Raw genomic sequence first — 25,472 nt, forward strand, 5'->3', positions numbered from 1 at the left:
TGCTGACCCTCAATGGCTTTATTGGGGTATGTTGAGCCATTACCATTGCGACTACGTCTCTTTACTGCTATTGCTTTACTTCTAGCTAAACAACAAATTTTGCTTCACTAGGGTGCTCACACCCCCACCTCCCACGTTGGCAGCCTGGCTGAAAGATTTGTCCTACTGTGATACTAATTCCTAACTGTATGGTTGCGTGGAGCCAATTACATCCAGGCCTAAAGATATTTGGCAACTACGGCAGAAATATTTGTTGTCTACTGATCCTTCTACGGACGATGAAACAACGATTAAACATTTGTTCTTTTGCCATATGTTATATCTGTCACTCCCCAGTACTGCTTTGTGACACCTGATGTGCAGTTCTGCTTATGAGGTATGTGATTTGTTTACAAATTTCCCCCTTCATTTATGTCTCTTGTCTATTGTTATATGCATTTTCCTCCTGGTAACCTGCTGTACCACATATGTGAGTGTTGTTTAAAAATTTCGGTAATTGGCTTCATTATATTTACTTGTTGATTAAAATGATAAAGATTAAAAAAAAACAATATTGTAATTAATAAAGTTAGTTCTACATTGTTTACAGCAACTTCTTTACTCCATCTTGCCTTGAGAGAAAAATCCTTACTGGGAGAAAATTCAAATGTCAACAAAAAAAATTCTTCTAAACAATAATATTTTTCTTCTTGTTTCATTAAAAAATAATCAAAACAAAAAACGATTTCCATTTTCTCCTCTTCCTAAACGTTCATGTATTAGTTTCAAAGGTTTTTCTCAAAGTGCATTGGATTCCTTCTTTACATTAGTGATTCTTCAATGTGCTCAAAAATAGTTGGAACACTCTAAGCATTCATAAGTCTCTGTTCAACAATTCTCCTCAAGTTGTCAATTCCTTTTAGCAAAGTCTCTCTGTCATCAGTTTTAGAATTCACTTTTATTCAGTAGTCTCTATTTCACATTTAAGGTGGTTCTTCTTCTTCTGTTTCAAACTAAGGGCCCCATTGCGATGGGGGCGGACTTTGTCTGCCTGCCACCGTAACGGAAAACGGGACCAACCGCCAGAGGTGCGGCGGTCTCACAAGGCCAATTAGGATGTGCCTGCCACACTGGCGGGCACATTCTGGACTTTAACATTGCGACTGGCAGGCCCGTACCGGGCCTCCAAGGCAATTCTCGCATGCCTTTCCATGGCGGCTTTGCTGCCACGAACAGGCCTTCACCGCCAGGCATCTTAATATGGATGGTGGTGTCTTCCCGACACTGCCACCATATAATGCCCGAGTTCCGCCCGGCCGGCAATCGTGACTATTGCCGACCGGCTGAAATGCGGCGGACGGACTTTCCGTCCGCCGCGGTACCTCACCCATGGTAATATGGGGGGGGAGGGGGGTAAAAGGCGGGCGGGCGGATCGTCACCACCAGTCGGGCGCTGATGATCCGTCTGCCATCATACTGGCCCCCATAGTCTCTGGCTCACTTTCAAAATTGTACTGGTATTGATTCATCAATTAATAGTCATCGTCAAATTCGTCTTGTTCTTCTCCAAATACTGTGGCTAGATACACCCATTCAGCTGATGCATATTTGCGATTTGGAACTCTTTCTTATTGATCTCTTGGCAAGTTGCAATTCCTTCCCAATAGTTTCTGAGTCTAATTGTCTCTCAGGTTTTCTTTCTGGCTCACAGTACTTTCCTTTGCAAGCTCCCTTCCTTGGAATATCATCCTTAGCTTTGTCTCTTTCGGCAACGTCATTTGTCTCTTAACTCTTTAAGTAAATTTGACTTGATCTCAGACCTGAACTCAAACTTGAGCTTGAGCCTATATTTGTACTTTGGTCAACTCTGTCTCTGTCTGCTTTGTTCACAGCGAACTTCTTTCCCCTTGTGGTCTTTATAACTTTGATCTTCACCTGCAACTTTTTACTGTTTGGATCAGAGACTACTTCTTCCTGCTGCCACTCATGTTTTTGTATTTTGCACGGTAACAGCTCTTCAGTCTGATCATTGTTCTGAAGCTGGACTTTAGGGGTTTCAGGTTCTTCATCAGAGTTTTCACTAAACTGATACTTCACTCTTTCTGTTTTCTTTTGCACTCTGTCGTTTGTCTTTACCAGCTTCAAAAACTGTATCTTCACCAACTTCAAAATAGAATTCTTTACTCCCCCACCCCCCGGATTCACTCTGCGAACTAAAACCTGAATTTGTGAGTGACTTTGCTCAGACTGTGTACATTGAAAACTCAACTTGTCCATTTCTTCAGTTACTCTCACTCTATTTGTGTGTGCAGCATGGATCCGCTTTGGCACCTGCGCACTTCACAGATATGTCCTTCATCAAGATCACCTGGTTTGGCACTTTCAACCACTCATCCAGGCTCCCCTCGGGAACATGTTTATGGATTATGATCCAATGGGCAGGACTTAATTCACGGCAGGGGATCTCTTTGCAATTTCTATTGCCACATTCACCTTATGAGAGCCAGATTTCACTATATCAGCCAGCTCTTTGCAATAACCTAGCACAATGTCATCAGTTATTGAAACTAGTGCAGCTATTGGTACAAATGCAAGCCTCTTTGCCCTACTCATGGTGACTTCATGGGGCAATTAACCAATTTACCTGTCGGGAGTGCTTCTCATACTCATCAAAACAAAACAAGAGGAAGAGCAGTTGTAGCACACACTTTTGCCAGTTTAGTCTTAAAAGTGCAATTTGTCCATTCCACAGAACCTGAGGATTGTGGTCGATGACTACAATGGAATCTTTGACTGATATTGAATGCTTTACAGATTTTCTGTAGAACTTCATTGTTAAAGTGTGCTCTGTGATCAGTTTCAATAGAATTTGGAAAGTCAAATCATGGTATTAACACTCTCAAAACCAACTTGGCAATTGTAAGGCCATCTGCTCTTCTTATGGGAAATGCTTCCACCCGTTTAGAACACAAGCTGATAATTACTAAGACATGCTTCAAACCATTACAGTGTGCCATCTCAATAAAATCCATTTGAGGTCTTAAGAATGGGCCTTCTGTCTGATTTACCAATATGATTGTGACTGTTAGACATGTCAACCATAGCCTTAGTGAGGTCTTTCCCCAAACGTATTGCCTTACTTATTCATTTTTGCCGACCGCATAGTTGTTGGCGTTAGGACTCTGTGCACTTTACCACTGTTTACCAGTGCTAAAAGTGTGTGTGCTCACTCTCTAAAAGCTGTTAAAATTGGCTTACACCAAATTGCTATATTTAATTTACTTGTAAGTCCCTAGTAAAGTTGCACTACATGTATGAGTTGCCTGTAAATTAAATGGCACTAGTTGGCCTGCAGAACTCATTGTGCCATCCACTTAAGTAGCCCTTTAAACATGTCTCTGGCCTGCCACCTGCCAGCCTGTGGGTAGAGTTTGAAACTGGCAATTTGACCTTCAAAATTAAAATGTTGCCAGGCCTAAACCTTCCTTTTTAGTTCATGTAAGTAACCCTTATAGTAGGCTCTAAACATCCTATAGGACAGGAGACAGTATACTTAATAGTTGGACATGTAACTCAAACTTTTACATGTCCTGATGGTGAAAAACTCTTAAATTTGTTTTTTACTTCCGCAATGCCTGCCTCTCCCATAGTATGACATTGGGTTACCTTATTCCATTTACTAAGTGCTAACTTTCAGTTGGAAGCAGGTACAAATGTTGAGTTGGCGCCTGAAAAAGTTGGTGCACAGACATAATATTGACTTTTATTATTCCAGTCTAAATAAATATCGACTTTTAAATATCGTAGGGACAGAATATCGACATCAAGACTATCGGTGACCAGAATATTGACCTGAAGGTATCATTTTTGTTAATATCGAAGTTAGTAATATCGATAGCAAAAATATCGATGTTAATAATATCAATGTTTATGTTAGTGTTATGCATTTTAGTATGTATTTCATATGTATGTGTTTCACATGTTTTGTTATGTTTTGTATTTTTTTTAAATATATGTATTAAATGTTTAGAAGTTAGTAACTTTTTTTAAAGAAAATTTTGTGTTTTAGTACCGTAGTGGGTTGTGGGTTTATAGGGGAATAGGGAGGGAAGTGATTTAATTATAGTAAATTAAATCATAGATTTTAGAAATTATTAATTATATTTAATTACATTTTTTAGACTTTAGTTCCATGGCGGGTTATGGGTTTATAGGGGAATAGGGTGGGAAGAAATTTAATTGTAATTAAATAATGATTACTTTTTATTTATTGGGATTTATAATTAATTTATTGTTAATTAATGATTATTTGGTAATTTTTATTAATTGATTAATTGATAATTATATTAATTGGGTTAATTTTTTATTGGAGTGAGTTGTGGGTTTATAGGGGAATAGGGTGGGAAGTAAATTAATTATAATAAATTAATTAATATTTTGTATTTTTGGTATTGATAATTAATTTATTGTTTATTAATTGTTAATTGGTAATTAATGTATAATAATTGATTAATTGATAACTATATTAATCGTGTTAATTTAGTTTAGGACCGGATTGTGTTTTTATAGGGGAATAGGGTGGGAAGAAATATATTATATTTAAGTAATTATTAATTGATATTTGTTGGTATTGATAATTAATTTATTGTTTATTAAGTATTAACTGGCCGTTAATGTTTATTAATTATTATTTATTGGTATTGATAATTAATTTATTGTTAATTAAATATGAATTGGTAATTAATTTTTATTAATTGATAATTATATTAATTGTGTTAATTTTTATGCGGAGCAGGTTGATGGTCTATTGGGGAATAGGGTGGGAAGTAATTTAATGTTATTAAAGTAATTATTAATTTTATTTTATTGGTATTTATAATAAATTTATTGTTGATTTATTATTAATGGAAAAACAACAATTGATGGACAGAATGAAGAACAATGTCATACATTCACCCCAGTACAGAGATCTGGGCCTAAATCCATTGTTTTTTGCTCACCCTTCCATTCCAGTGTGGACCCAGCCATATGCAAATCACTCTTGACCCTGCGCCCAATGGGAACAGTCCAGCCCGAACTGCCAGGCCAGGTCCTCCCTGGACTGGAAACAAGCATCCTAGGACCGGTTTCGGGCTTTCAGCCCTCATCAGCCAGGATAGCTTGATTCCAGTGGCATGGAGAGCACGGGACCCACGTCTAGGCATACCCATCCCACTCGGGTGACAAATGCAAAAACAACAATTGATGGACAGAATGCAGAACAATGTCGTACATTCACCCCAGTACACAGATCTGGGCCTAAATCCATAGTTGTTTTGCTCACCATGCCATTCCAGTTTGGACCCAGCCATATTCAAATCAGTCTTGACCCTGCGCCCAATGGGACCAGTCCAGCCCGAACTGCCAGGCCAGGTCCTCCCTGGACTGGAAACAAGCATCCTAGGAATGGTTTCGGGCTGGACTATTCCCACGAAGCACAGGGTCAAGACTGATTTGCATATGGGCAGGTCTAAACTGGGGTGGCATGGTGAGCAAAAGAATGATGGACTTAACCCAGATCTCTTGACTGGGGATGAATGTTTTGATTGGTTCTGCATTCCGTCCATCAATTGTGTGTCTTGCTTTCTCGCCCTAAGTGCGCCAGGTATGCCCAGACGTGGTTCCTGGGCTCACTGTACCACTGGAATCAAGCTCTCCTGGCTGATGAGGGGTGAAACCCCAAAACCAGTCCTAGGATGCTTGTTTCCGGTCCAGGGAGGACCTGGCTTAGCAGTTCGGGCTGGACTGTTCCCATGAGGCACAGGGTTAAGACTGATTTGCATATATCCAGGTTTAAACTGGGGTGGCATGGTGAGTAAAAGAATGATGGATTTAACCTAGATCTCTTGAATGGGGGTGAATGTTTTGATTTGTTCTGCATTCCATCCATCAATTGTGTGTCTTTTGCTTTCTCTGCCTTAAGTGCGCCAGGTATGCCCAGACGTGGGTCCTGGGCTTACTGTGCCACTGGAATCTAGCTATCCGGGCTGAAGAGGGGTGAAACCCCGAAACTTGTCCTAGGCTGCTTGTTTCCGGTCCAGGGAGGACCTGGCTTGGCAGTTTGGGCTGGACTGTTCCCATGAGGCATAGGGTCAAGACTGATTTGCATATGGCCAGGTTTAAACTGGGGTGGCATGGTGAGCAAAAGAATGATGGATTTAACCCAGATCAATTCAATTCAAAAAAGCTTTATTCGACAGTATGTCTTAAAAGCACATTGGTACATAAAATGCAACACAATAAATTTCATAAAACTATTTACAAACTTTAAGAAATCCATTAAATCCAATTAATTTCTGTCGAAAATGTGATAAAAACAATACAATTAGCTAATATTTCACTGAACATAAAATGAATCTTATCTCATAAAAGATACAAGTTGACAGCATATTGGGTAAGCATTCGAGTGCGTATTATCCAGGACCAGCTTAGGAACTTTGCCACTGCCACCGCTATATAAGGTGAACAATCAGAGCTCAATATCCTTAGTGCCTCTTTACAATTTCGAGTTGCCAGCCTAAGACAAATGGGTCTAAGCCACCTACGACGAGGGGCGGCATAGAGAGGGCATACAAAAAGGACATGGGCTACAGATTCACACAAATCTAAACAGTTATGGCATCTGTCATCTTTAGTTAGAGACCAGTTACTTGTAAATGCCTTAACTGGAAGGGAGCCAGCTCTAAATTAAAAATATAGCTTCCGATCTAACGGCCTCTCAATGATGTCCCAATATAGTTCACATTTTGGGCGTGATTTATGATCCAGAAAACGACCAGTTAGATTCGTTGAGAAGTTAATTCTATGAGACTTTGTCTGGATCATTTCCCAATATTTTTCTTTTATATGTTTTTTTGATGGGAAATTTGATACGTGCGGCTTGTTCCATAGGATACTGAGGTCTAACTTTAGCAATAGAGACCTAATTTCTTTTAACCACTGGATTTTGTGGAATTGGTCAGCCAGGATCACATCCTTAAGGCCCCGAGCATAGTGTGTTAATTCTGGGGTCATCCAAATGCGTCTCCAATACAGTAATGGACGCAGTCTGGCCAGGTCAGATATGTTCTTTCTACCCAAGTCCAACAAAAGCGGGACTATTTGAGTACTTTGAGGCACGTCTACCAATTTACGCAGAAAAGAATTCTCTGCTCTTACCAGGCTGTTCAAATTGGTAAAACCCCAAAGTTCCGATCCATAGAGAGCTGTGTTGACAACTTTCATATTATACACCTCAAGGGCGGGAGTGATTGGCCTAGTTAAGGAAGACCTATGTTTAAGGGATAGGGCTCCTGCAAGTTGATGAAATTTTAGTAAGGCCATATCCAAATGTCGATTCCATCCCATATTCGTTTGTAATAAAAGGCCAAGATAAACAAAGGAATAGACCCGCTCAAGAGGTAGACCATTGAGCAAGGTTTTACCCTTAAAAGAGTTAGTCTGGTTCAATGACATGAACTTTGTCTTTGAGATGTTAATCTCCAGACTGCGCTGGTGGCAGAACTCCCCAAATGCATTAACGGCCTTCTGTAGGCCGCTCGGGGTCCGTGAAACAATTAAGGTGTCGTCCGCGAACATGAGAACAGGCACGCGGACTCCAGCCAATATAGGGGTGTCAGTGGGGGAGCTACCAAGATGTTCCACTATTCCATTTATGTATAAGGAAAACAGGGTGGGGGCCAGAACACACCCCTGGCGAACACCACGCTCAACCGGGAATGGTTCTGTGACCTCGCCCTGAGCCCCCCATCTGACTCTCGCATAGTTGTTCTCATGCAGGCGGACAAGCAAAGTCAGAAGATCAGACGGCATCCCCTGGTTGGTAAGAACAGTCCAAAGTTTGCAGCGTGGGACTAAATCAAAGGCCGTTTTTAAATCGACAAACACTGCGTAAAGTGTCCCCTTAGAAATCAGCACTTTTCTCCAATATAACAAAATAAAGAAAAGAACTTGGTCGATTGAGCTGGTGCATGGACGAAATCCAGCCTGGAAAGGAGATAAAATAGCTTGATCATCAATCCACATTTGTATTTTACTCTGAATCAAACGACCAACCAGTCTATGAGGCTAATAGGCCTATAATTATTTGGTAATGATTTGTCCCCCTTTTTGAAAACAGGGATGATCTCGACTCCCTTCCATGAGGGTGGAATGGGGGCTCCCCTAGCCACTGAATTTGCTAACAGTGCAAAATACTGGCACCATGAGGGCCTGTCACTCAGGAAGATGTCGGATGGAATACCATCCATTCCTGGGGCTCTGCCTCTGGTGACACAGTCTAATGCCCTGTCTACATCGTCAGCTGTAAACAAATTATGTTGAAAAAAGATAGTAGGTGGGGGATGGCTAACTAGTAACTGCTGATTTCGGGCATATTGTGGTCTGAAGAATTCCAACCATGAGTGCTGGGGGACATTATTTTGTGGGGGGTCCCCTTGTCCATCCCTATCTCATTTTATGATGTTCCAAAATTGTTTGGAATCCTTAAAAGCACATGCCGATTTCAGATCCTGCCATCTGTCCTCATCCCACTGCCTTTTTGCCGCCTTTTGGGCTGATCTATATAAACCCCTTGCCTCACGGACTCTCGTGGGGTTCTTAGCCTTAACTTCTTTACACAATATTGACCTTGCATCCTTGCAGGCTTTATTGTACCATTTAGCTGTTATTGGTTTGAGATTTCTGTTTCCCCTGGGAAAGGCCTTCTGACAAAATGTCTTTAGTCTAGAGAAACAATTTTCATGGACCTTTAGCATGAAGCTAGGGAAATCCTGTCTGTCAGTTTGGGCATTTATTTCCGTTAGTGCCTTATTGACTTCATTCTTAAGTGAGGCCAACTCGACAGGGTTCACTGCTATTTTATCCCATTTAACGTGGCGCAGGTTATTAGTAGCTACAATATTCAAAGTTGTAGTAACTCCGACTTTGGGCTCTACTTTGTCCCCAGTTGGGACATTAAAAAGTGAGCAAAGAGCGTAGTGGTCACTTTCTAACCGTGGTTTAATGACCATATCAACCAATCTATGCCAGAATCTAATGTCCACAAGTAAGTAGTCAATCTGACTGCTATTCCGCCCGTTATCAAAGGTACATGCACCCTGTTGATCAGAGGGGGTTCTCCCATTAGCTGCTCGAAGTCCTCTTTCAAGGCACATAGATTTTAACTGAATTGCTGCAGCTGACCATCTTTTGATGGGCGGGAGATCTAACTTAGGGATCGCCCATCTATTGTCCTGTTCGGCAGTGATGTCCTGATCTTCTTGGCTGAGTGTTTCATAGGTGGTGTTAAAGTCTCCACCCACTATCGGGACAAACTGTGCTGGGAGATCCTCTAATTGAATATCAAGAGCTGTAACCACCTCTGAGGCACGCCCTCCTTGTTGGCCTCTGGCATAAACATTAAAAACGGCCAATTTGGTGCCGTCAGGCCACTCGAGTCTAACAACCAAAATGTCATTTGTCAGGGCTCTGACCTTCTGTGCTTTACAACTGAGAGTCTGGCGAATCCAGATCACCAGGCCTCCCGAAGGTCGTCCTTTTAGGCTTTTTTCTGCAGGGATATAGAAATTAAGGTAGCCTACTCGAAAAACCGCCTCTGTCGACCAGGATTCCTGGAAAAGGATAATGTCATATTGGTCGATGAATGCGCACCATTCTGGGGATGGGATCTTGTTGCCAATTCCAGCAAGATTCCATGAGATGAGGGATAATCCATCCTTACCAGGTTGGGGGATGTTCAATTTAATAGGATTATTTTTTTGGCCTTGCAAAACCGCATCTTGTCCCTCCATACAATGCTCTACCTCTAGTTCAGATAAGGGGTTAGGGATTTGGATTTCGCTATGGGTTACAGGGGAGCTTTCTGCGCTCCATGGATCCACGCCCCTGGTGGTCATTAAGTGATTATTATAGGAATACCCTATGTTCTTTTTTGGATCCTCCGGATTATGTGTGGGTAAGGTTAGGCCAGAGTGGTCACCCTCACTGGGTGGGGGGTGATTGTTCGGATGAGTCTCCCTTTGTGGGCTGCTAAGTACATTATAACCTGGGCTCAATAGTCAGTCACAGTCCTCCATGTCTGTTAGTGCCCCAAAGCGATTCCTCAAGTTAATTCCATCAAGGGGAGATGGTAAACCCCCTTTCATTAGTGGTCGAGGGTGGGTAAGCAATAGACGGGGCCTTAAACTACGCCCTTTACACCATGATCGATCATTGAAAAATTCTAGAGTCAGTGGAATTATGGCCGAACTCCTAAGTTGAGGGGGGAATAGATTCGCTAAAACTATCGGCAATGTTTGGGGGTTAGAAAAATGTACAACTATACAGCCCCCCCCCCAAATCTCTTCTTACTCATACCCAGCCAAGGTACCCTTCTGGCCATTATAATATCCTTGGCTAGTTGTTGTTTTCCCCTGTCCGAGATCCACATATTATCGGATAACCAATGAAGAACTTTATCAATTAGATTACTTGCAGATTCTTCTTTACCTGGGCTTAAACATGGAACATTTGCTAAAACAAGTACTAGGGGAGTGGCCTCGGGAATAAGTTGGAATGCTTCCCTATCTGAAGGGGGCAGAGGATGAACACACCTAGCATCCGAACTACTATTAGGGTTGGAAGGTGTAATCCCCTTACTCGATTTTGCTGGAGCCCTGGTATTCGAAGGACCTTTAAAGCCTAGTGTTTTTTCCTTCAATGTGGAATCAACATCCCCGATTAAAGTGTCAATCTGACTCAGGGGTTGAGGGTGGTGTATGACAGCGGTTCTTGAGGTAGATAACTGGGAGAATGGGACCAGGGGCGGTAATTCACAATGAACTAAGGGGGGGGTTGGGTGGGCCATTCACTCCACAGCTCTTTTCTATACCGGACGTTTTTTCCTCAAGAGAGGATATCCTATCTATAATCGGGGCCAAGATATGGTCTAATTTCTCTTTAAATACAGCCCAGAGGAGATCCATTTGGTCTTCCAAAGAGGTGTTCGGTTTGGCTTTTTTATGCCTAGGCTTTTGTAACCCTAGCCCCTTAGGGGGGGCAGCCTTACTTGTTAACCCCAACCCTCCAGCCCTGGTACAGCGTCTTTTCTTTTGGGCAGGAGTGGGAGTAATGCTGGGAGTAGAGTCATCTGTCACATCTATTGTGGGGGGTCTGGGCGACTGATCGTAAGTAGACATAACATTTCCTATTAAATCTCTTGGGATATCAGGCACTGTGGGGTCCAGCTGGGACTCTAGTCCCTCAGGTACTGCGTGAACCGACGCAATAGTAGTTGACCCTATATCCAGAGACAGTCTTCTCTCAGTTCTTTCAATTTCATCATTCAGCATACTGGATACTTTCACCAGATAGGAGTCCAATGTAGCTACACCCCCTCCTTTGCCATTAGCAGCTCTTGTTTTCCTTTTCACCATCCTCCCGACAACGATTCCTAATACGAATGTTACAGTACCTTTAGTTGATGGATCTTAGGGGGGTGGCCCAGCCCAGCCACCTTCAGCCCCTGACGGCCACAGACGGCCCCGCCCTTGTCCCGGGCTTCTCCCGGCGACACCCGCGCGTGTCCCGCGACGCGGAGGGAGCCTCTCCTTTTTGAACGCCTCCGTGCGCGCTGCAGCAGGATGATGACGTGGTGCCGCTAGGCTCCCTGGGAGGTGTAGTCTGCCCCAACTGCGGCCGATAAGCACTGTTCGGCAGCAGGGCAAACAATCCTCAAACACGCCCAGGTTCGACAGGACTGGCCACGCAGGTATGCTCACTCTTGACCAAATGAATAACAGCCCCCAGATCTCTTGACTGGGGGTGAATGTCTTGATTTGTTCTGCATTCCATCCATCAATTGTGTTTCTTTTGCTTTCTCGCCTTAAGTGGGCCAGGTATGCCCAGACGTGGGTCCTGGGCTCACTGTGCCATTGGAATCAAGCCATCCTGGCTGAAGAGGCGTGAAACCCCGAAACCAGTCCTAGGATGCTTGTTTTGCTCTGCATTCTGTCCATCAATTGAGTGTCTTTAGATTTATTATTAATTCATTATTTAATCAAACAAATTATTTAATTGATAAGTATGTTATTTTAAACCACTACGCTATCCTACGCTATCCAACACTATCCCTACTGTTGCACTCTCTGGAGTGGGAATAGTAATTTTTACCCCTAAGTTATCCAACACTTTCCTTACTGTTGCACTCTCTGGAGTTGGAATAGCAATTATAAACCCTACGCTATCCAACACTTTCCCTACTGTTGCACTCACTGGAGTGGGAATAGTAATTTTTACCTCTACGCTATCAAACACTTTCCCTACTGTTGCACTCATTGGAGTGGGAATAGTAATTTTAACCCTTACGCTATCCAACACTTTCACTACTGTTGCAGTCACTGGAGTGGGAATAGTAATTTTAACCCCTACGCTATCCAACACTTCCCCTACTGTTGCACTCTCTGGAGTGGGAATAGTAATTTTTACCCCTATGCTATCAAACACTTTCCCTACTGTTGCACTCTCTGGAGTTGGAACAGTAATTTTTACCACTACGCTATCCAACACTTTCCCTACTGTTGCACTCTCTGGAGTTGGAATAGTTATTTTTACCCCTACACTATCCAACACTTTCCCTTCTGTTGCACTTTCTGGAGTTGGAATAGTTATTTTTACCCCTACACTATCCAACACTTTCCCTTCTGTTGCACTCCCTGGAGTTGGAATAGTAATTTTATTCCCTCCGCTATCCAATATTTTTCTGTATTCATTTATTTAATGTTGTGTATAATTTAGTTAAAAAAGATTACAAATATTTTAGTTTTTTAATTTGTTATATGTATTTTTATTTTTTTTATTTATATTATTTTTGTATGTGTATATATGTATTTATAATTTATAAAATGTTTTTAACAATTTATAAGTTATTAAAATGATTATTTACGAATATTATTAAGTAATTATATACATTATATTTTATATGTATATATTTAATTTATTTTAACATTATGGGGCCGAATCCGATCCTGTATTTTATTTTCCCGTACGACTCGTATCCGTAACTTTTTCTGTACAAATCGTACAAGTCCCGTCCGACCCGTGAAGTACGATTCGTACGGGAAAAATACATACAGATCGGCCCAATCCGTACGAATCGGATCGGGAAAAGTTGTACGAGACGGACCCGGACACTTTTCTGTACAAATCGTAAAAATGCAGTCCGACCGTACTAGTACGATCCAGACCGGCTTTCCGATTTACGATTTGTATGGAAAACATCCCGTACATGGGGAATGCCATTACCCGCTACGAAGCGAGCTTTGTATGACTCGTATCCCGGGAAAAGTTGTTCCCGGGGTGCGAGTCGTACAGGGGTACGAGTTGTACAGGCATACACCCCCATGCGTTGTGTATGTACGGTGCATACTCCAACATCACGTATGTACGGTGCGTACCTCAACATCGCATATGTACGGTGCCTACCCCAACATCGCAAATGTACGGTGCGTACCCCAACATCGCGTATGTACGGTGGATGTAGGGGGTACGCACCGTACATACACGATGTTGGGGTACGCACCGTACATACGCGATGTTGGGGTACGCACAGTACATGCGCACTGGGGGTACGCACCGTACATACACAACACACGGGGGTGTATGCCTGTACGACTCGTACTCCTGGGGACTCTGCTTTTACGGCTGTTTTTGGCTCCCGTAAGAAAAGAACCGTACGGAGTGCCGTAGGGACGAATCGTACTTGCTGGCCCAGAAACCGCTGCTTAAATACGTACAGACGCCTCATACAAGCTGTTCAGGATCAGAATTGTTGGTTTATTTTAGTCGTATGGTCTTTTGTACGATTTGTACGGAAAAAGGCTTTCTGTACGAATCGTACTTCCTTGGTTGTAAGAAAAGTTTACCGGGTACGAGTCGTACGGGAAAAACGCTCCGTACAACGATTTGTACAGCCTTTTTCCAGGATTGGAATCGGCCCCTATATGTATTAGTTATGATTTTTAAGCGATTTTAAATAATTATACCTATGTTTCTTTTAATTATATGTATTACGATATTTTAGACATCGATACAGACAAACTGGGGCTAGGACAAGGGGAAAGAACATTCCAAACACCTCTATGGGTGTAAACCTCCAGAACCTTCCCCTTCATCAAAGCTGCCACCAAGTATAGATATTATACCATCACACCTAACTTCTCAGTACACCTCTGGATCTGTAGAAGACTAAAAAGGACTGCTCTGCAGGTCTGCTGCAAGAAGGACTGCTACTCTGCTGCCCTGCTACTTTGTTGCCCTGCTGCCTGCTGTCCTGCTGCCTCAGTGAAAAGGACTGAACCTGCATCTTGAGCCCAGCACCACCAGAGTGTCTCCATGGGCTATTTGTGTGGCCTCCTGATCAGACTCTCAGGGGCAGAAAATGCTCCCACCACCTTAAACCTAGCCCTGGAATCTGTCTGCTCTGAGCCGTGCCACCCTAGTCCTGAATTATTGGAAGTGAGAGTGAAGGTGTTTTGCCAGCCCAGTTATCGCCTTTTGGGCAGAACTGAGGCAGTGCGATGCATCTTTTTCCAGCACAGGATTGTAACCGCTGCTGTGTGACACATCCCTCATACAGGACCTGGCATCACAGCTCCTCCAAACTGCCACTGCATGACCTATCCCCATTGCAGGACTGAGGATTGCGAGCCTCTGTCAATAGCATCCTCGACAATAACGCAGGACAATACATTACAAGCCTTGTCGATGGCCCCATCAGGACTGCCACTGCACAATGAATCTCCGAAGAAGGGCATTGCAGCCCCCATCTTCTTCAGAACTACAGCTCTGTGACACATCCTGAACGCTGGATCTAGCAATGCTCTGCAATGATGATTTAAGGTACTTTGCTCAGTGGGCCTAACTTCATCCCCGTATCCGATCTACGCTTCATAGCGGTCAGCCTCAAACTACGACTTTGTCCCACCCGGTCCAGTGTGACTGGATAACCACAGTTAGCACTTTGTGCTACAAGACACTCTTTTTAGCTAAATCTTAAACATTGCATAGCTCAGGGTCTACTTATTAGATTTTTGTCATTTGTCTACCAAATCATTTATTACATTTTACTCTATTTTTCTAAATTGGTGTGGGATTTTTCTTGTGAGGCATTTTCACTTTTTTATTGTTTGTAGTGCTGCATAAATACTTTAAGGCAATGATAACAGGAGTAGGACCCGTTAACACAGGTGAGACCGGGTAATTAGTATAACAATATAACAATGTCTCAACTGGGGATCATTTAGCATGGACAGCTAGAAAAACAGCATACATCATAAAAACCAGGGGAAGAGGACAAAGGGAAACCCCTCGTCCACCCGTATTGTGTTTAGAAAGCACCACCAAAGGACTCCCCCAAGTTGTACACAATTGTTTTAGATGTTATGCACTTTGTGCATTGTGTCCCTGCAATGAAACATTGTGAAGCTAAACTAAAGGCTTTCTCTTTAGTATGGTGAACCGCCAGATCATGATTGGTCTTCACCACAGAGGAGAAACTTCAGAGGTTTGCATGTTCTTCATTAACGCAGAATCATGGAAAGGTCAGCGGACTTCATACAAACAGCACTGTGTTGCTCTTCATTGCTCAGGCAATGGATAGCATCTCTTGTTGATTGACATATAGTTGTATCCCACAATTATTAGGAGCATTTACCTCTGACACATAAATGTTAAACAATATCAGTTTTCCATGGTTCACAAGCACCACATGGAAGGACATGTTTGAACAGAACTGTGCGCACGGGAACAGCTCATGCCTTGGTATAGAGTATCGGGGCAAATTGCTGCTTTTAAAAAGTTTTTAATGTGATAAATAGCCTGCAATAAATGTGCTTCAACATTACTATGTATACACTTTGGAAAAGTGGTAATGGCAAAAATTAGCAGAGTGTGATCATGTTTACCGCACATTGACCCCTTATCACATCTTCATGCATGAGGCGCCATTTTCTTTTTCCACCACAGCTGCTCCACTACATGAAGAAGGTCAATTTCAAGAACAAGGTTGGTGAGGAGATATCCTTCGACAGCCAGGGGGACCCCCCTGCACGGTATGATATCATTCACTGGAAGATGGCACCTGATGGAACCATGCAGTATGTGAAAGTGGGACATTTCGATGACAGAGAATCTGAGGGGCTGGAGTTGCACATCAACATCAGCACCAGCCAGTGGAATGCGAGGTACAAAGAGGTACTGCATGAATCCATCATTGGCAATGCAGAACAATAGACTGTCCAGTTTACAGAGAAATTAGAAAATTACCAGCACAGCATTTGTTTACTAGCAGTAAGGTTGGAATGAAAGGTGCATACTATTGTGGGGTTGACAAGAAAGAAAGAGGAAAATGGTACCGGTAAAGTTGGAGTCCTATTCTTAAATCTACAGAGCCCAACCGCATCACTCACGTGCTACCACTCATCTGCTACCCTTCACATTCTCTCACGCAGTCATTGTAAATAGCAGCATGGACCAATGGGCAACACAACAAATTAAGTCATTCATCCCATAGAGGAACTCAAAGTATAAGTGCTTGGTGTCAGTGGAATGATGGTGGGTCTGGGGTGAGTTTGGTGAAGTTAAAGTTTTTATGATTTGTTCTGATTTCAATTCTGCACTAGGGAGAGCTGAGCCATCATGCAGCACCAACTGCCCCATCATGTGACTCTGCAGCCAAATGCATAGCTCCGGCGTTGGCCACAGAGGGAGGGGAGAGGCAGTCGGAATATCATTGTTGCCCTGGGTCATCACAAGGCTTGCTTTTTTACCTTATCTAGAAGGCACTGATACAGGCTTGGGGTCTCTGATTCAGATCACCGAATTCCGCAAGATATGACCTATCATTTTACTCACAAGGGTGGCACTGCTGAGAAGGAAATAGAGTGATTAACTGTTAAGCCTTCTGTCTCTTCAAGTGTTGGTGAAACCCCAAAATATACATTTTAAAAGAACTTCAGGCTGTCATTTTTTAATATACATTTATACATTTTTCAAGTATATAGCATATCCCCAGATTGTATACAACAACACCACTCCGATGTGAGAGGGGAGTCAAGCACAGTATCATAGCTCAATATACTTTATATAACAAATAACCCATCTAAAAAGACAACAATCTAACCACGTGTGCATATGACATACGTTGCACTGAACCCTATCCTAAGTTTGTCACTCCATGTATCTGCAGGTATTTAACGTGCTGGTGTGGTGAGCAGTGGTCACAACATTGTAAGAAATCTGTACCAGGTCCAAGCTTCTTCACAGAGGACATTTGTCTGAGTATACCTCCAGTTCCTCCATGTAGGTGTCTCATATAAGTTGCATATCTTCCACCATCCTCTAGTGCGCAGTCTCCTATGGACTGCCAACTCAGCCGTTGTCCGTTTCCTCAGTTCGAAAGCTCATCTATGTATCAGCGTTGCTGCAAGTGACTTCCACGCCTTTGCTATACATTGCGCCGCTAAGATCAGTGCTATGTTCTGAAACCACATCAGGCCTCTCATGTCTCTTGGAATACTCCCCACATCAAAAATACACAGCAACAGATTGCAAGGGAAGCAACCTCTCTGTGACTTCCACCACTGTCAGTGTGACCCGGTGCCAGAAGGGCTATAGCACCACACACGACCACACCATCTGATTAAAGTTTGCTTCCTCCTCCCTAAACCTAGGGCATCTACTAGTTGCCCCCAGGGTACATTTGTGCAATCCTCCATGGCGTCAGATATGCATGATGCAAGAAATAGAACTGTATTAGACAAAACTGGGCGCTACGTGATACCTGCCTGACCGACTGCAGACAGCGAGGCCGCACTGTCTGGTATTTGGACAAAACATCAAGTCAGAAACATTCAATCACACAAAAATCGAGTTTAAATATAGTGATACAGAAATATAGTGTGTACAAATATCGTTGACAAAAATAGTGCTTTTAAGGTAAGAAATATTGTTTTTTTACATTTCTTTATGTATTTGAAATAATATTTTATTTGTATATGTTTATATTGTTTGTATAATTGCTGTTAATTTTTTTAAATATAGATGGTAATTTTAAGTTATTCATATTTTTAATTTAATTGTAAAATAATAATTTATATTGGCATAGCAGGTTGTGAGGTTTGTAGGGTACTGGGTGTGAAGTCAATTAAGTATAATTCATTAAAAACTATTTTTTAACTAATATTAATTATTTATTTGATAATTAATCATGTAACTTGTGTAATTAATACTTTATTAAGTTAGATTTTGTGTGCGGTTTGTTGGGTTTAAAGGGGTATTGGGTGGGGAGTTAATTAAATGATAAGCGCTTAATTATTGATTTATTATTAATTAATTGTTAATTACTTTTCTTAATTGTGTAATTATTATAATTTGTTAAGTTGTATTGTGGGTGCAGGTTGTTGGGCTTGTAGGGGTATAGAGTGGGAAGTTAATTAAGTAATAATGTATTTATAATTCATTATTGATTTATTATCAGTTATTTAATTGCTAATTAATTATGCAGTTAATATATTTTTTCAGTTATGTTTTAAGTGTATGTTGTTGGGTTTGTAGGGGCATAGGGTGGGAAGTTCATTAATTAATAATTCATTAATAATTAATTAAATATTTTTTTAATTGATAATTAATAATGTAAATTGTTTAGTTAATATACTTTTTTTATAAGCAATTTTTTATTGTTTTATTAGCAGTACAACACTGCACATTGGCAGTCCCCGAAAAGACCCGGTCACCATCACTTAAAATCAGAAGCAGAACCTTCATAATAATTAAAGCATTACACAAGGGAATAAAGATCATTGTAAGTACAGTATATTTAAAACAACTCAACACCAACACCCATAGCCCCAAACTATTAACTTCAAATCTTTGCATATTTAGTGGGAGATCCCCGTGCATCGTACACTGGCTGCTCCTGATTAGCACACCAGTCTACTCCTTGTCTTCACTTTGACAGTGCCGGAGGCTTGGGGGCATTCCAGTGGGTTGCAATGTCTCCTTTAGCTACTGCAAGGGCGGTTCTAGGCAGCATCCTGTCAGCTCGAGGGCCCCCACTCCATCGTCCACCCCCAACAGTATCAAGAGAGGGGAGAGTTCTAACTTCAGGTCTAACACATTTGAAAGCTCGACCACCAACACCTCCCAATAGCATGCTATTATAGGGCAAGACCATACCATATGAATGAAATCTGCCAGAGCATGAGAGCAGCGACCGCACGAGGGGCTGGCTAGTAGGCCCACTCGAAACAATCTGGTAGGGGTGAGATATGTGCAGTATAAGTAGTATGTTTGCTTCAAGTGAAGCCTGGATGAAATTGTGAGGACTGTGGGAGTCATTAATGCATCTTGCCAATTCTTGTCTTCCAAAGATCCAAGCAAATTCCCCCAGCAGGTTCTAAGGGTATGTAATGTCTCAGGGGCGTTAATGATCAGGGAGTGCTAAGTCTGGAAATCACCTCCCTTACCCAGGGCCCCTATCATTACCTTCTGGGGTGGGCGTATCTATTGGGCTTTGCACTCGCATGCATGGCTCAGCTGCAGGAATATGCAAAAATGCATTTTGGATAATTTGTACCTCTGCTGGAGATCCTGGAAGGAGGTGATATGCGTACCTGCCCAGATGTCATTCAAGAGTGTGATACTGATGGTGTTCCATCAAGCAAACCTCTCCAATGCTGCCAGCTCCTTCAACAAGGTTCCATGCCACAAGGGGGTGTGCTGAGTTATTTTCTTCCATCCCCTGTATGACATAGAGCAGTCCTACAACCACAAAACATCTGCTGAGTCACTTCTGGAACTGTCTTGGGACAACCATAGAGCAACTCCATAATGCATGGGAATCCCAGTGTGGTAAGTTTCTGTTTGTAGGCTGGGTCCGATTGCTTCCCAGGGAGCCAATCATTGATGACCAAGAGGTAGGACGCTAGATAGTATAAATACAAGTGGACCATGCCCGGACCCCCCATCCGAAAAAGCACTTTGACAGGTAGGAAAGGCACTGGCCTAGCTTTGCGCTTGAGAAAGGAGAAGTCCAATGAGACAATCTCTCTGAACCAGTGTTGAGGAATATTATGGTAAACATTTTGGAAAGGATACAAAAATTGTCGTAGTACCATCATTTTGTATAAGGCTATTCATCCCGTAAAATTCAATGGAAGTGTCTACCATTTCTTAAGGTTGTCTTTGACCTTGTGGGCCAGAGGGGTAATGATAAGAAACCAACTTAGAGCTGGGTTGAGTGCCACTTGGAAGCCAAGGTAAACTAAACTAAAGTGACAGATTGGGCTAGTTATTTGCCAATCTGCAGTCTCGTGAGGACGCTAACAGTACAAGGATCGATTTAGACGGATTGACGGTCAATCCTGAAGCCTTCGCAAAATGTTGCCGGAGTCAGATTTGATATTGACGGCCACTGTCCGCTATGTTAGAAAGATACAGTTAAACATCTTCCGCATAGAGCACGATGCGGTCCTCATGTCCCGTGGCCCATTCCCATCTCCTAATATGTGCTTCACACTGTATAAGTCAGGCAAGGGGCTCGATTGCCAACGCAAAAAGGAGTGGGACAGCGGGCAGCCATGTCGGGTCCCTCAGTGGATGGGTAATTCAGCAGAAACCACCTTGTGTATTTGCACATGGGCTGTCGGATTGGAGTATAGGACTCGCTCAAGTCACAGAAGCAGGGCCCACACCCCGCCCTCTACAGTACATGGATCAGGTAGCCACACTCTACAGTGTAAAAATGTTTCTCAAAGTCTATCAGGAGTAAAGTCAGTGGGGTTGAGTGGAAGTGATGGTGGGACAGCTCCATGTGCATGTGTTGCAAATAGTGCCTTGTACTCCTAGCAGCCTCATTAGTCCTGATGGATTAAAGACCAGAGAACTTGTTGTAGATGGTTGGCCAGCAGGTTGTGAAGATCTTAACTTCCTCATTGATAAGAAACAATTAGGCCAATAAAAGGTGCAGGAGATGGCTGGTGGGCATGTCTTTGGTATGACCACAATGGTGGTGTGATCGAGGTCTTGGGGGAACAAGTCCACCCGTGCCTCTTCCCTGTAAAGGCTCAATAAATGAGGGTCAAGGATGTCTTTATATTTAGCATAGAATTCCATAGGGTAGCCATCTGGGGCGGGTGTTTATCTGGACGTCATCGCTGTGAGTGCGTCCCCAATCACTCTCGCCGTTCAACAGTAGAAAGGCTGGGTTGGGGTATCTCGTCAAGAAGAGGGGCTGCTCTTTCAACATCGGGCCGTGGGATGGCCGCGTATAGTGTTGCATAATAGTCAGTGAACACTTGGGCAATATCTAGGGAGGAGCAATACATGTGTCCCCGGCGGTTCGCTATCTCAGGTATGATCCGTCCGGCAATGGTCAGGAAACCAGCCAGTATAGTAACTTACTATTTTTGTCCTCCCACCTATACTCTCATGCAGCAAAAGCACGCCAAATTTGCCTTGCCGTTTCTAGTGAATGGGCCACGATCTCCTCTGGAATCACGGCTAACTCCCTGGTAATGACCCTGTGAGTGGCATCGGAGAGCTGTGTCTCAAAGTGAATGGCGTGAGCTTCAAGTTGGGTAACTTAATTTTATTGCACTTTTTCTTTCTGTCTTAGAAGAGTTTTGGCGTACCCCTGATTAGTAACTGTGCATGTCTCCCAGAGTGTACTCATGGACTGGACCAATCCTCCATTTGTGTGGGAATACATCACAATTTCGTGCCTCAAGTCTTGGGTGTATGTTGCATCTTGAAGATGCCAAGCATGGAGTTGCTACATGGGACGTCGGGTAGAGTCCGGTGTACCAATGCAGAGGAGCAATGGGGCATGGTCAGAGATCCCACGTGAGAGTATCTGCACATGTGAAACTAACAAAACATTGGTTGCTGGCATAAGAAGCATATCTAAGCGTATGTGTATTTGATGAACAGCAGAGGTGTGTGTGCACTGCTTCTGCCTAGGATACCAAATTCTTCACATGTTGCATAAACGTAGGTTGGTCACCCATTTGTGTAGGGAATTAGCTATTGGCATCAAACATTGGATGGAGGACCAGTGGAGTCCGCCGCAGGGTCTAGGACTGCATTAAAGGTGCCCCCTATGACAGTGAGACCCGGGGGCATTTGGGCTATAATACTAAAGAGTGTAGTGAAGAAGGAGTCTAGTGCTGTGGGGAGAGCATAGAGGTGGAGAATGTTCAAGGGTAGGCCCTTTGTTGTACCTGTTAGGGTGAGGTAACAACCCTGAGGATCTGCCCAGGGCTCGGCTACCACCAAGGCGAAGGTGCGACTCAGCAGGATTGCCATATCTTGGGGACCCATCACATACCCAGTGGGATAGACCTTATCAAACCCCTGTTGTGCTAGGAAGGGACACCTCATGCCCAACAGATGCGTCTCTGGCAGGATTAAGAAGGAAAGGAGAAAGCGTTTGACATAACGCAATACCGCAGAGTGGTTAATCCGGTCTAAGGGATTGTTTACATTCCGTGACATAACACCAAAAGGGGCCATGGTAAAGCTAGGAACATGAGTCGCGTGAAGTCTAGGGATGCATCTACTGCATGAGAGGGGCCAGGTGATATGCATGATGCATGTGTGGCTGGGTACATTGAATCCGTGGCTGGTTGGGCAAAACCATAGTAACGTTATGGCAAATAACCACCTACCCTCAACTCCCCTCCACCCCATGCTTCCCCCCAAGAAACATCTGTTGTCCTAAAACATGTTTCCTAACTTAGAACCAATTTGTCAGAGACAGGTGTGGAGTGGTGGACCCCTCCAGGATATAGGATCAATACTGTTCAGTGCCTGCATCTGCACAAACGGTCTTGAGCTGCTCAGTTAGATGATTGCTGTGTCAAGTTCGGGCCCGGGACCCAGAATGGCTTCACGTGGTATCACTAAGTAGGAGAGGGCATCCAACTCAACTGTTCTTCAGCTTGAGGTGGAGCGTGGGGTTGCCACCAGTCCTTGAAGACTGCTCAAATCGTTGCAGTGGGGTGGTGCCCAGGAGCTAGAGCTTGGTGAGGGCGATGCATCTAGTGTACTATGCCTCCCACGGCGAGATCAAGCGCGGACATGTTTCAGGCATCTGTCTGTTTCTGCTCTAACCCTGTATGACTGGCTAGTTGACACGGGGGAGAGTGGGCCGGCCGATGTAGCTGTCTTTCTTCTGTAAGCCATTCCCATGCTGACTGAGGAGTCTCAAAGAAGTGGCTCTTATCCCCATGTATCACCTTGAGGCGTGCCCGGAACAAGAGCATATATGACAGCTGAAGGGCCCGGAGTTTCTGTTTGACAGATTCACAGGACCTGCATCTGGCCTGAACCTCATGAATGAATCAGGAAAAAATAGTTACATTATCCAAGGTCTGGATGAGCCCGAGCTTCTTGCAAAATACAGTCCCTGTTCTTGAAATAAAGAAAACGTACTATCATAGGCTGATGCAAAGTGCCTGGAGGAGGATTAGGAGTGAGTGCTCTGTGTGCTCATTCCACAGCAAACCAGGGGGACAGTTTATCAGCTGGCATCCAGGATTTGAGACATTCTTCCAAGAATTTGGAAGGTTTAATATGCTCTGCATCCTGCAGGAACCCACAAAGAGCAGATTGAGTGATTTTCTACAAATTCCGCCTAGTGGTGGAGTTCATTCTTACGAGTGAGAAGGTGAGCAACCTTGGTCTTGAGGTGAGAGACCTCATCTTCAACTGGAGAGAGTCGCCCCTCTTCTTCAGTTATGCAGCATTTCATTAGTCCTGGCAGAGGAGTGCCACATCCACGTGCACCTCCTCTATTTCTGTCTCATCCGTGGTCTGTGAGGCATGGATTGCCTGAAGAATTCTATCTAGGCCTCTGGTTTCCCAAAGTGTCACCCCCTGTCGCTCCAGCCGGAGTGGTGAACTGGTTGATGCATGGCTGGGAAGGATGGGATTTCATTGACTTATCTTTCTTCATGCTTGTCATTGGCTGTGCTCCCCACCTCCAAATGGATGCGGTCGTGCTACTTTGCCCCGGGGGCCACCCCAGTAAGCTGCCAGGTCCCGCACCAGGCGACACTGATGATACTCCACAATCCCCGGAAGTGAGAGGTGGCAGCGTGTCTCTCAAGTCGGGATGAGACAAGTAAATGCAGGGTGGGTTACCACAGTGCAAAGCAGCTACCAAAGAGCCAGGTGTCACACCAGCAAGGCAGCCACCAAGGCCCAAGATTCGCCCAGGTAGGTCGGAGGATGGAGAGCGGGTGTGGAAACCTCACATATAGGGACAGTCAATGGAGGTGTGGGCCACCGCGGCAAGGAGTGGCAGATGGTGAACAGGAGACAATGCCAACCATGTGATCCCAGAGGCTCCCAAGTCGTCCAGGTAAGGTGGGAGGTGGAGAACAGACACTGTGGCACCTGTGCCAAAAGTGGGCCCCTTGCCCGCACACCCCTAGCGCCTAACAGGAGAGGAGCTCCATCTGCCCACACTGCTTCTCTAAATCCATAGTGGGTCTCCGCTAGGGCGGGTGAGTCGGAGCCTTTGTCAAAAGTGGCAGCAGTCCACCACCAACCCCAAGATGGCTTCGCTATTGTTGGCTATTGCAAACGGACAGCGGGGGTGAAGAGCAGATCTGCTCCCATTAATAGGGGTCGGAGGCCCGATAATGCATGAGTCCGCCATTTTGGGTTGTCACCAGGGATTTGGCCGCGCAGGCCCGTGCCATATTAAGGGCAGCTGACTGCGCCACCAATTGGGTCTGACAAGGTGTGGGGTCCACCGCAGGATATTCTCTGGCTCACAGAAGGCAGGACATCGAGGTAGATGGCAGCAGATGGCGTAGGGGTCCAGAGCACTCTCAGAGTGCGACCACCATCTTGACGTCCCAAGCAACGATCCCCCAGTTAATATATTTTTTAAGTTATATTTTAGAAGTGGATTGTTGGGGTTTTGGGGGGTATGGTGGGAAGTTATTTAAGTAACAACTAATTATCAATTTATTATTAATTTATTAGTAATGATGTTTACTTAATAAGTTCATTGTGTTGTAATGTTTAGTTCTAGATAGATGGTAAATGTGGGCTGATTGGTATGTGAGAGTATGGTGTGGAAATTTAATGACATAATAATTCAATAACAATTTTTTTATATTAATTATTTTAAAAAATTATAATTATTTAAATAGTTTAATATTTTTTAATGTATATATTTAATTTTATGTGAACAGTTTTATAATTTTATTAAATTAATATTTGTATTAAAACATGGTATGTGTTTCAAGTGAAGTAGTTTCCTTACTGTTGCACAGGAGTAGGATTTGTAATGTTCCCCCTCCTGAGTCCAACGCTTTCCCTACTGTTGTACCGACTGAAATGGGAATAGTACATTTTACCCCTCCTAAGTCCAACGCTTTCCATGCTGTTGCACAGACTGAAGT

The 25,472-nt window shown here is 43.5% G+C and overlaps 1 protein-coding gene across 1 annotated transcript in view; it reads left to right on the plus strand.

Annotated features, from left to right (window-relative positions):
* The window catches only part of LOC146782658 (vomeronasal type-2 receptor 26-like), a 150,911-nt gene that overhangs the window by 30,607 nt on the left and 94,832 nt on the right, over positions 1-25,472 (plus strand). Inside the window, exon 3 of the mRNA XM_085638481.1 lies at positions 16,021-16,248. Within this exon, the coding sequence (XP_085494607.1) occupies positions 16,021-16,248 (228 nt within the window). The remainder of the gene's footprint in view (positions 1-16,020; positions 16,249-25,472) is intronic.

The sequence above is a fragment of the Triturus cristatus genome, chromosome 12 (genome assembly GCF_964204655.1).
Source record: "Triturus cristatus chromosome 12, aTriCri1.1, whole genome shotgun sequence".
NCBI classification, from domain to species: domain Eukaryota; kingdom Metazoa; phylum Chordata; class Amphibia; order Caudata; family Salamandridae; genus Triturus; species Triturus cristatus.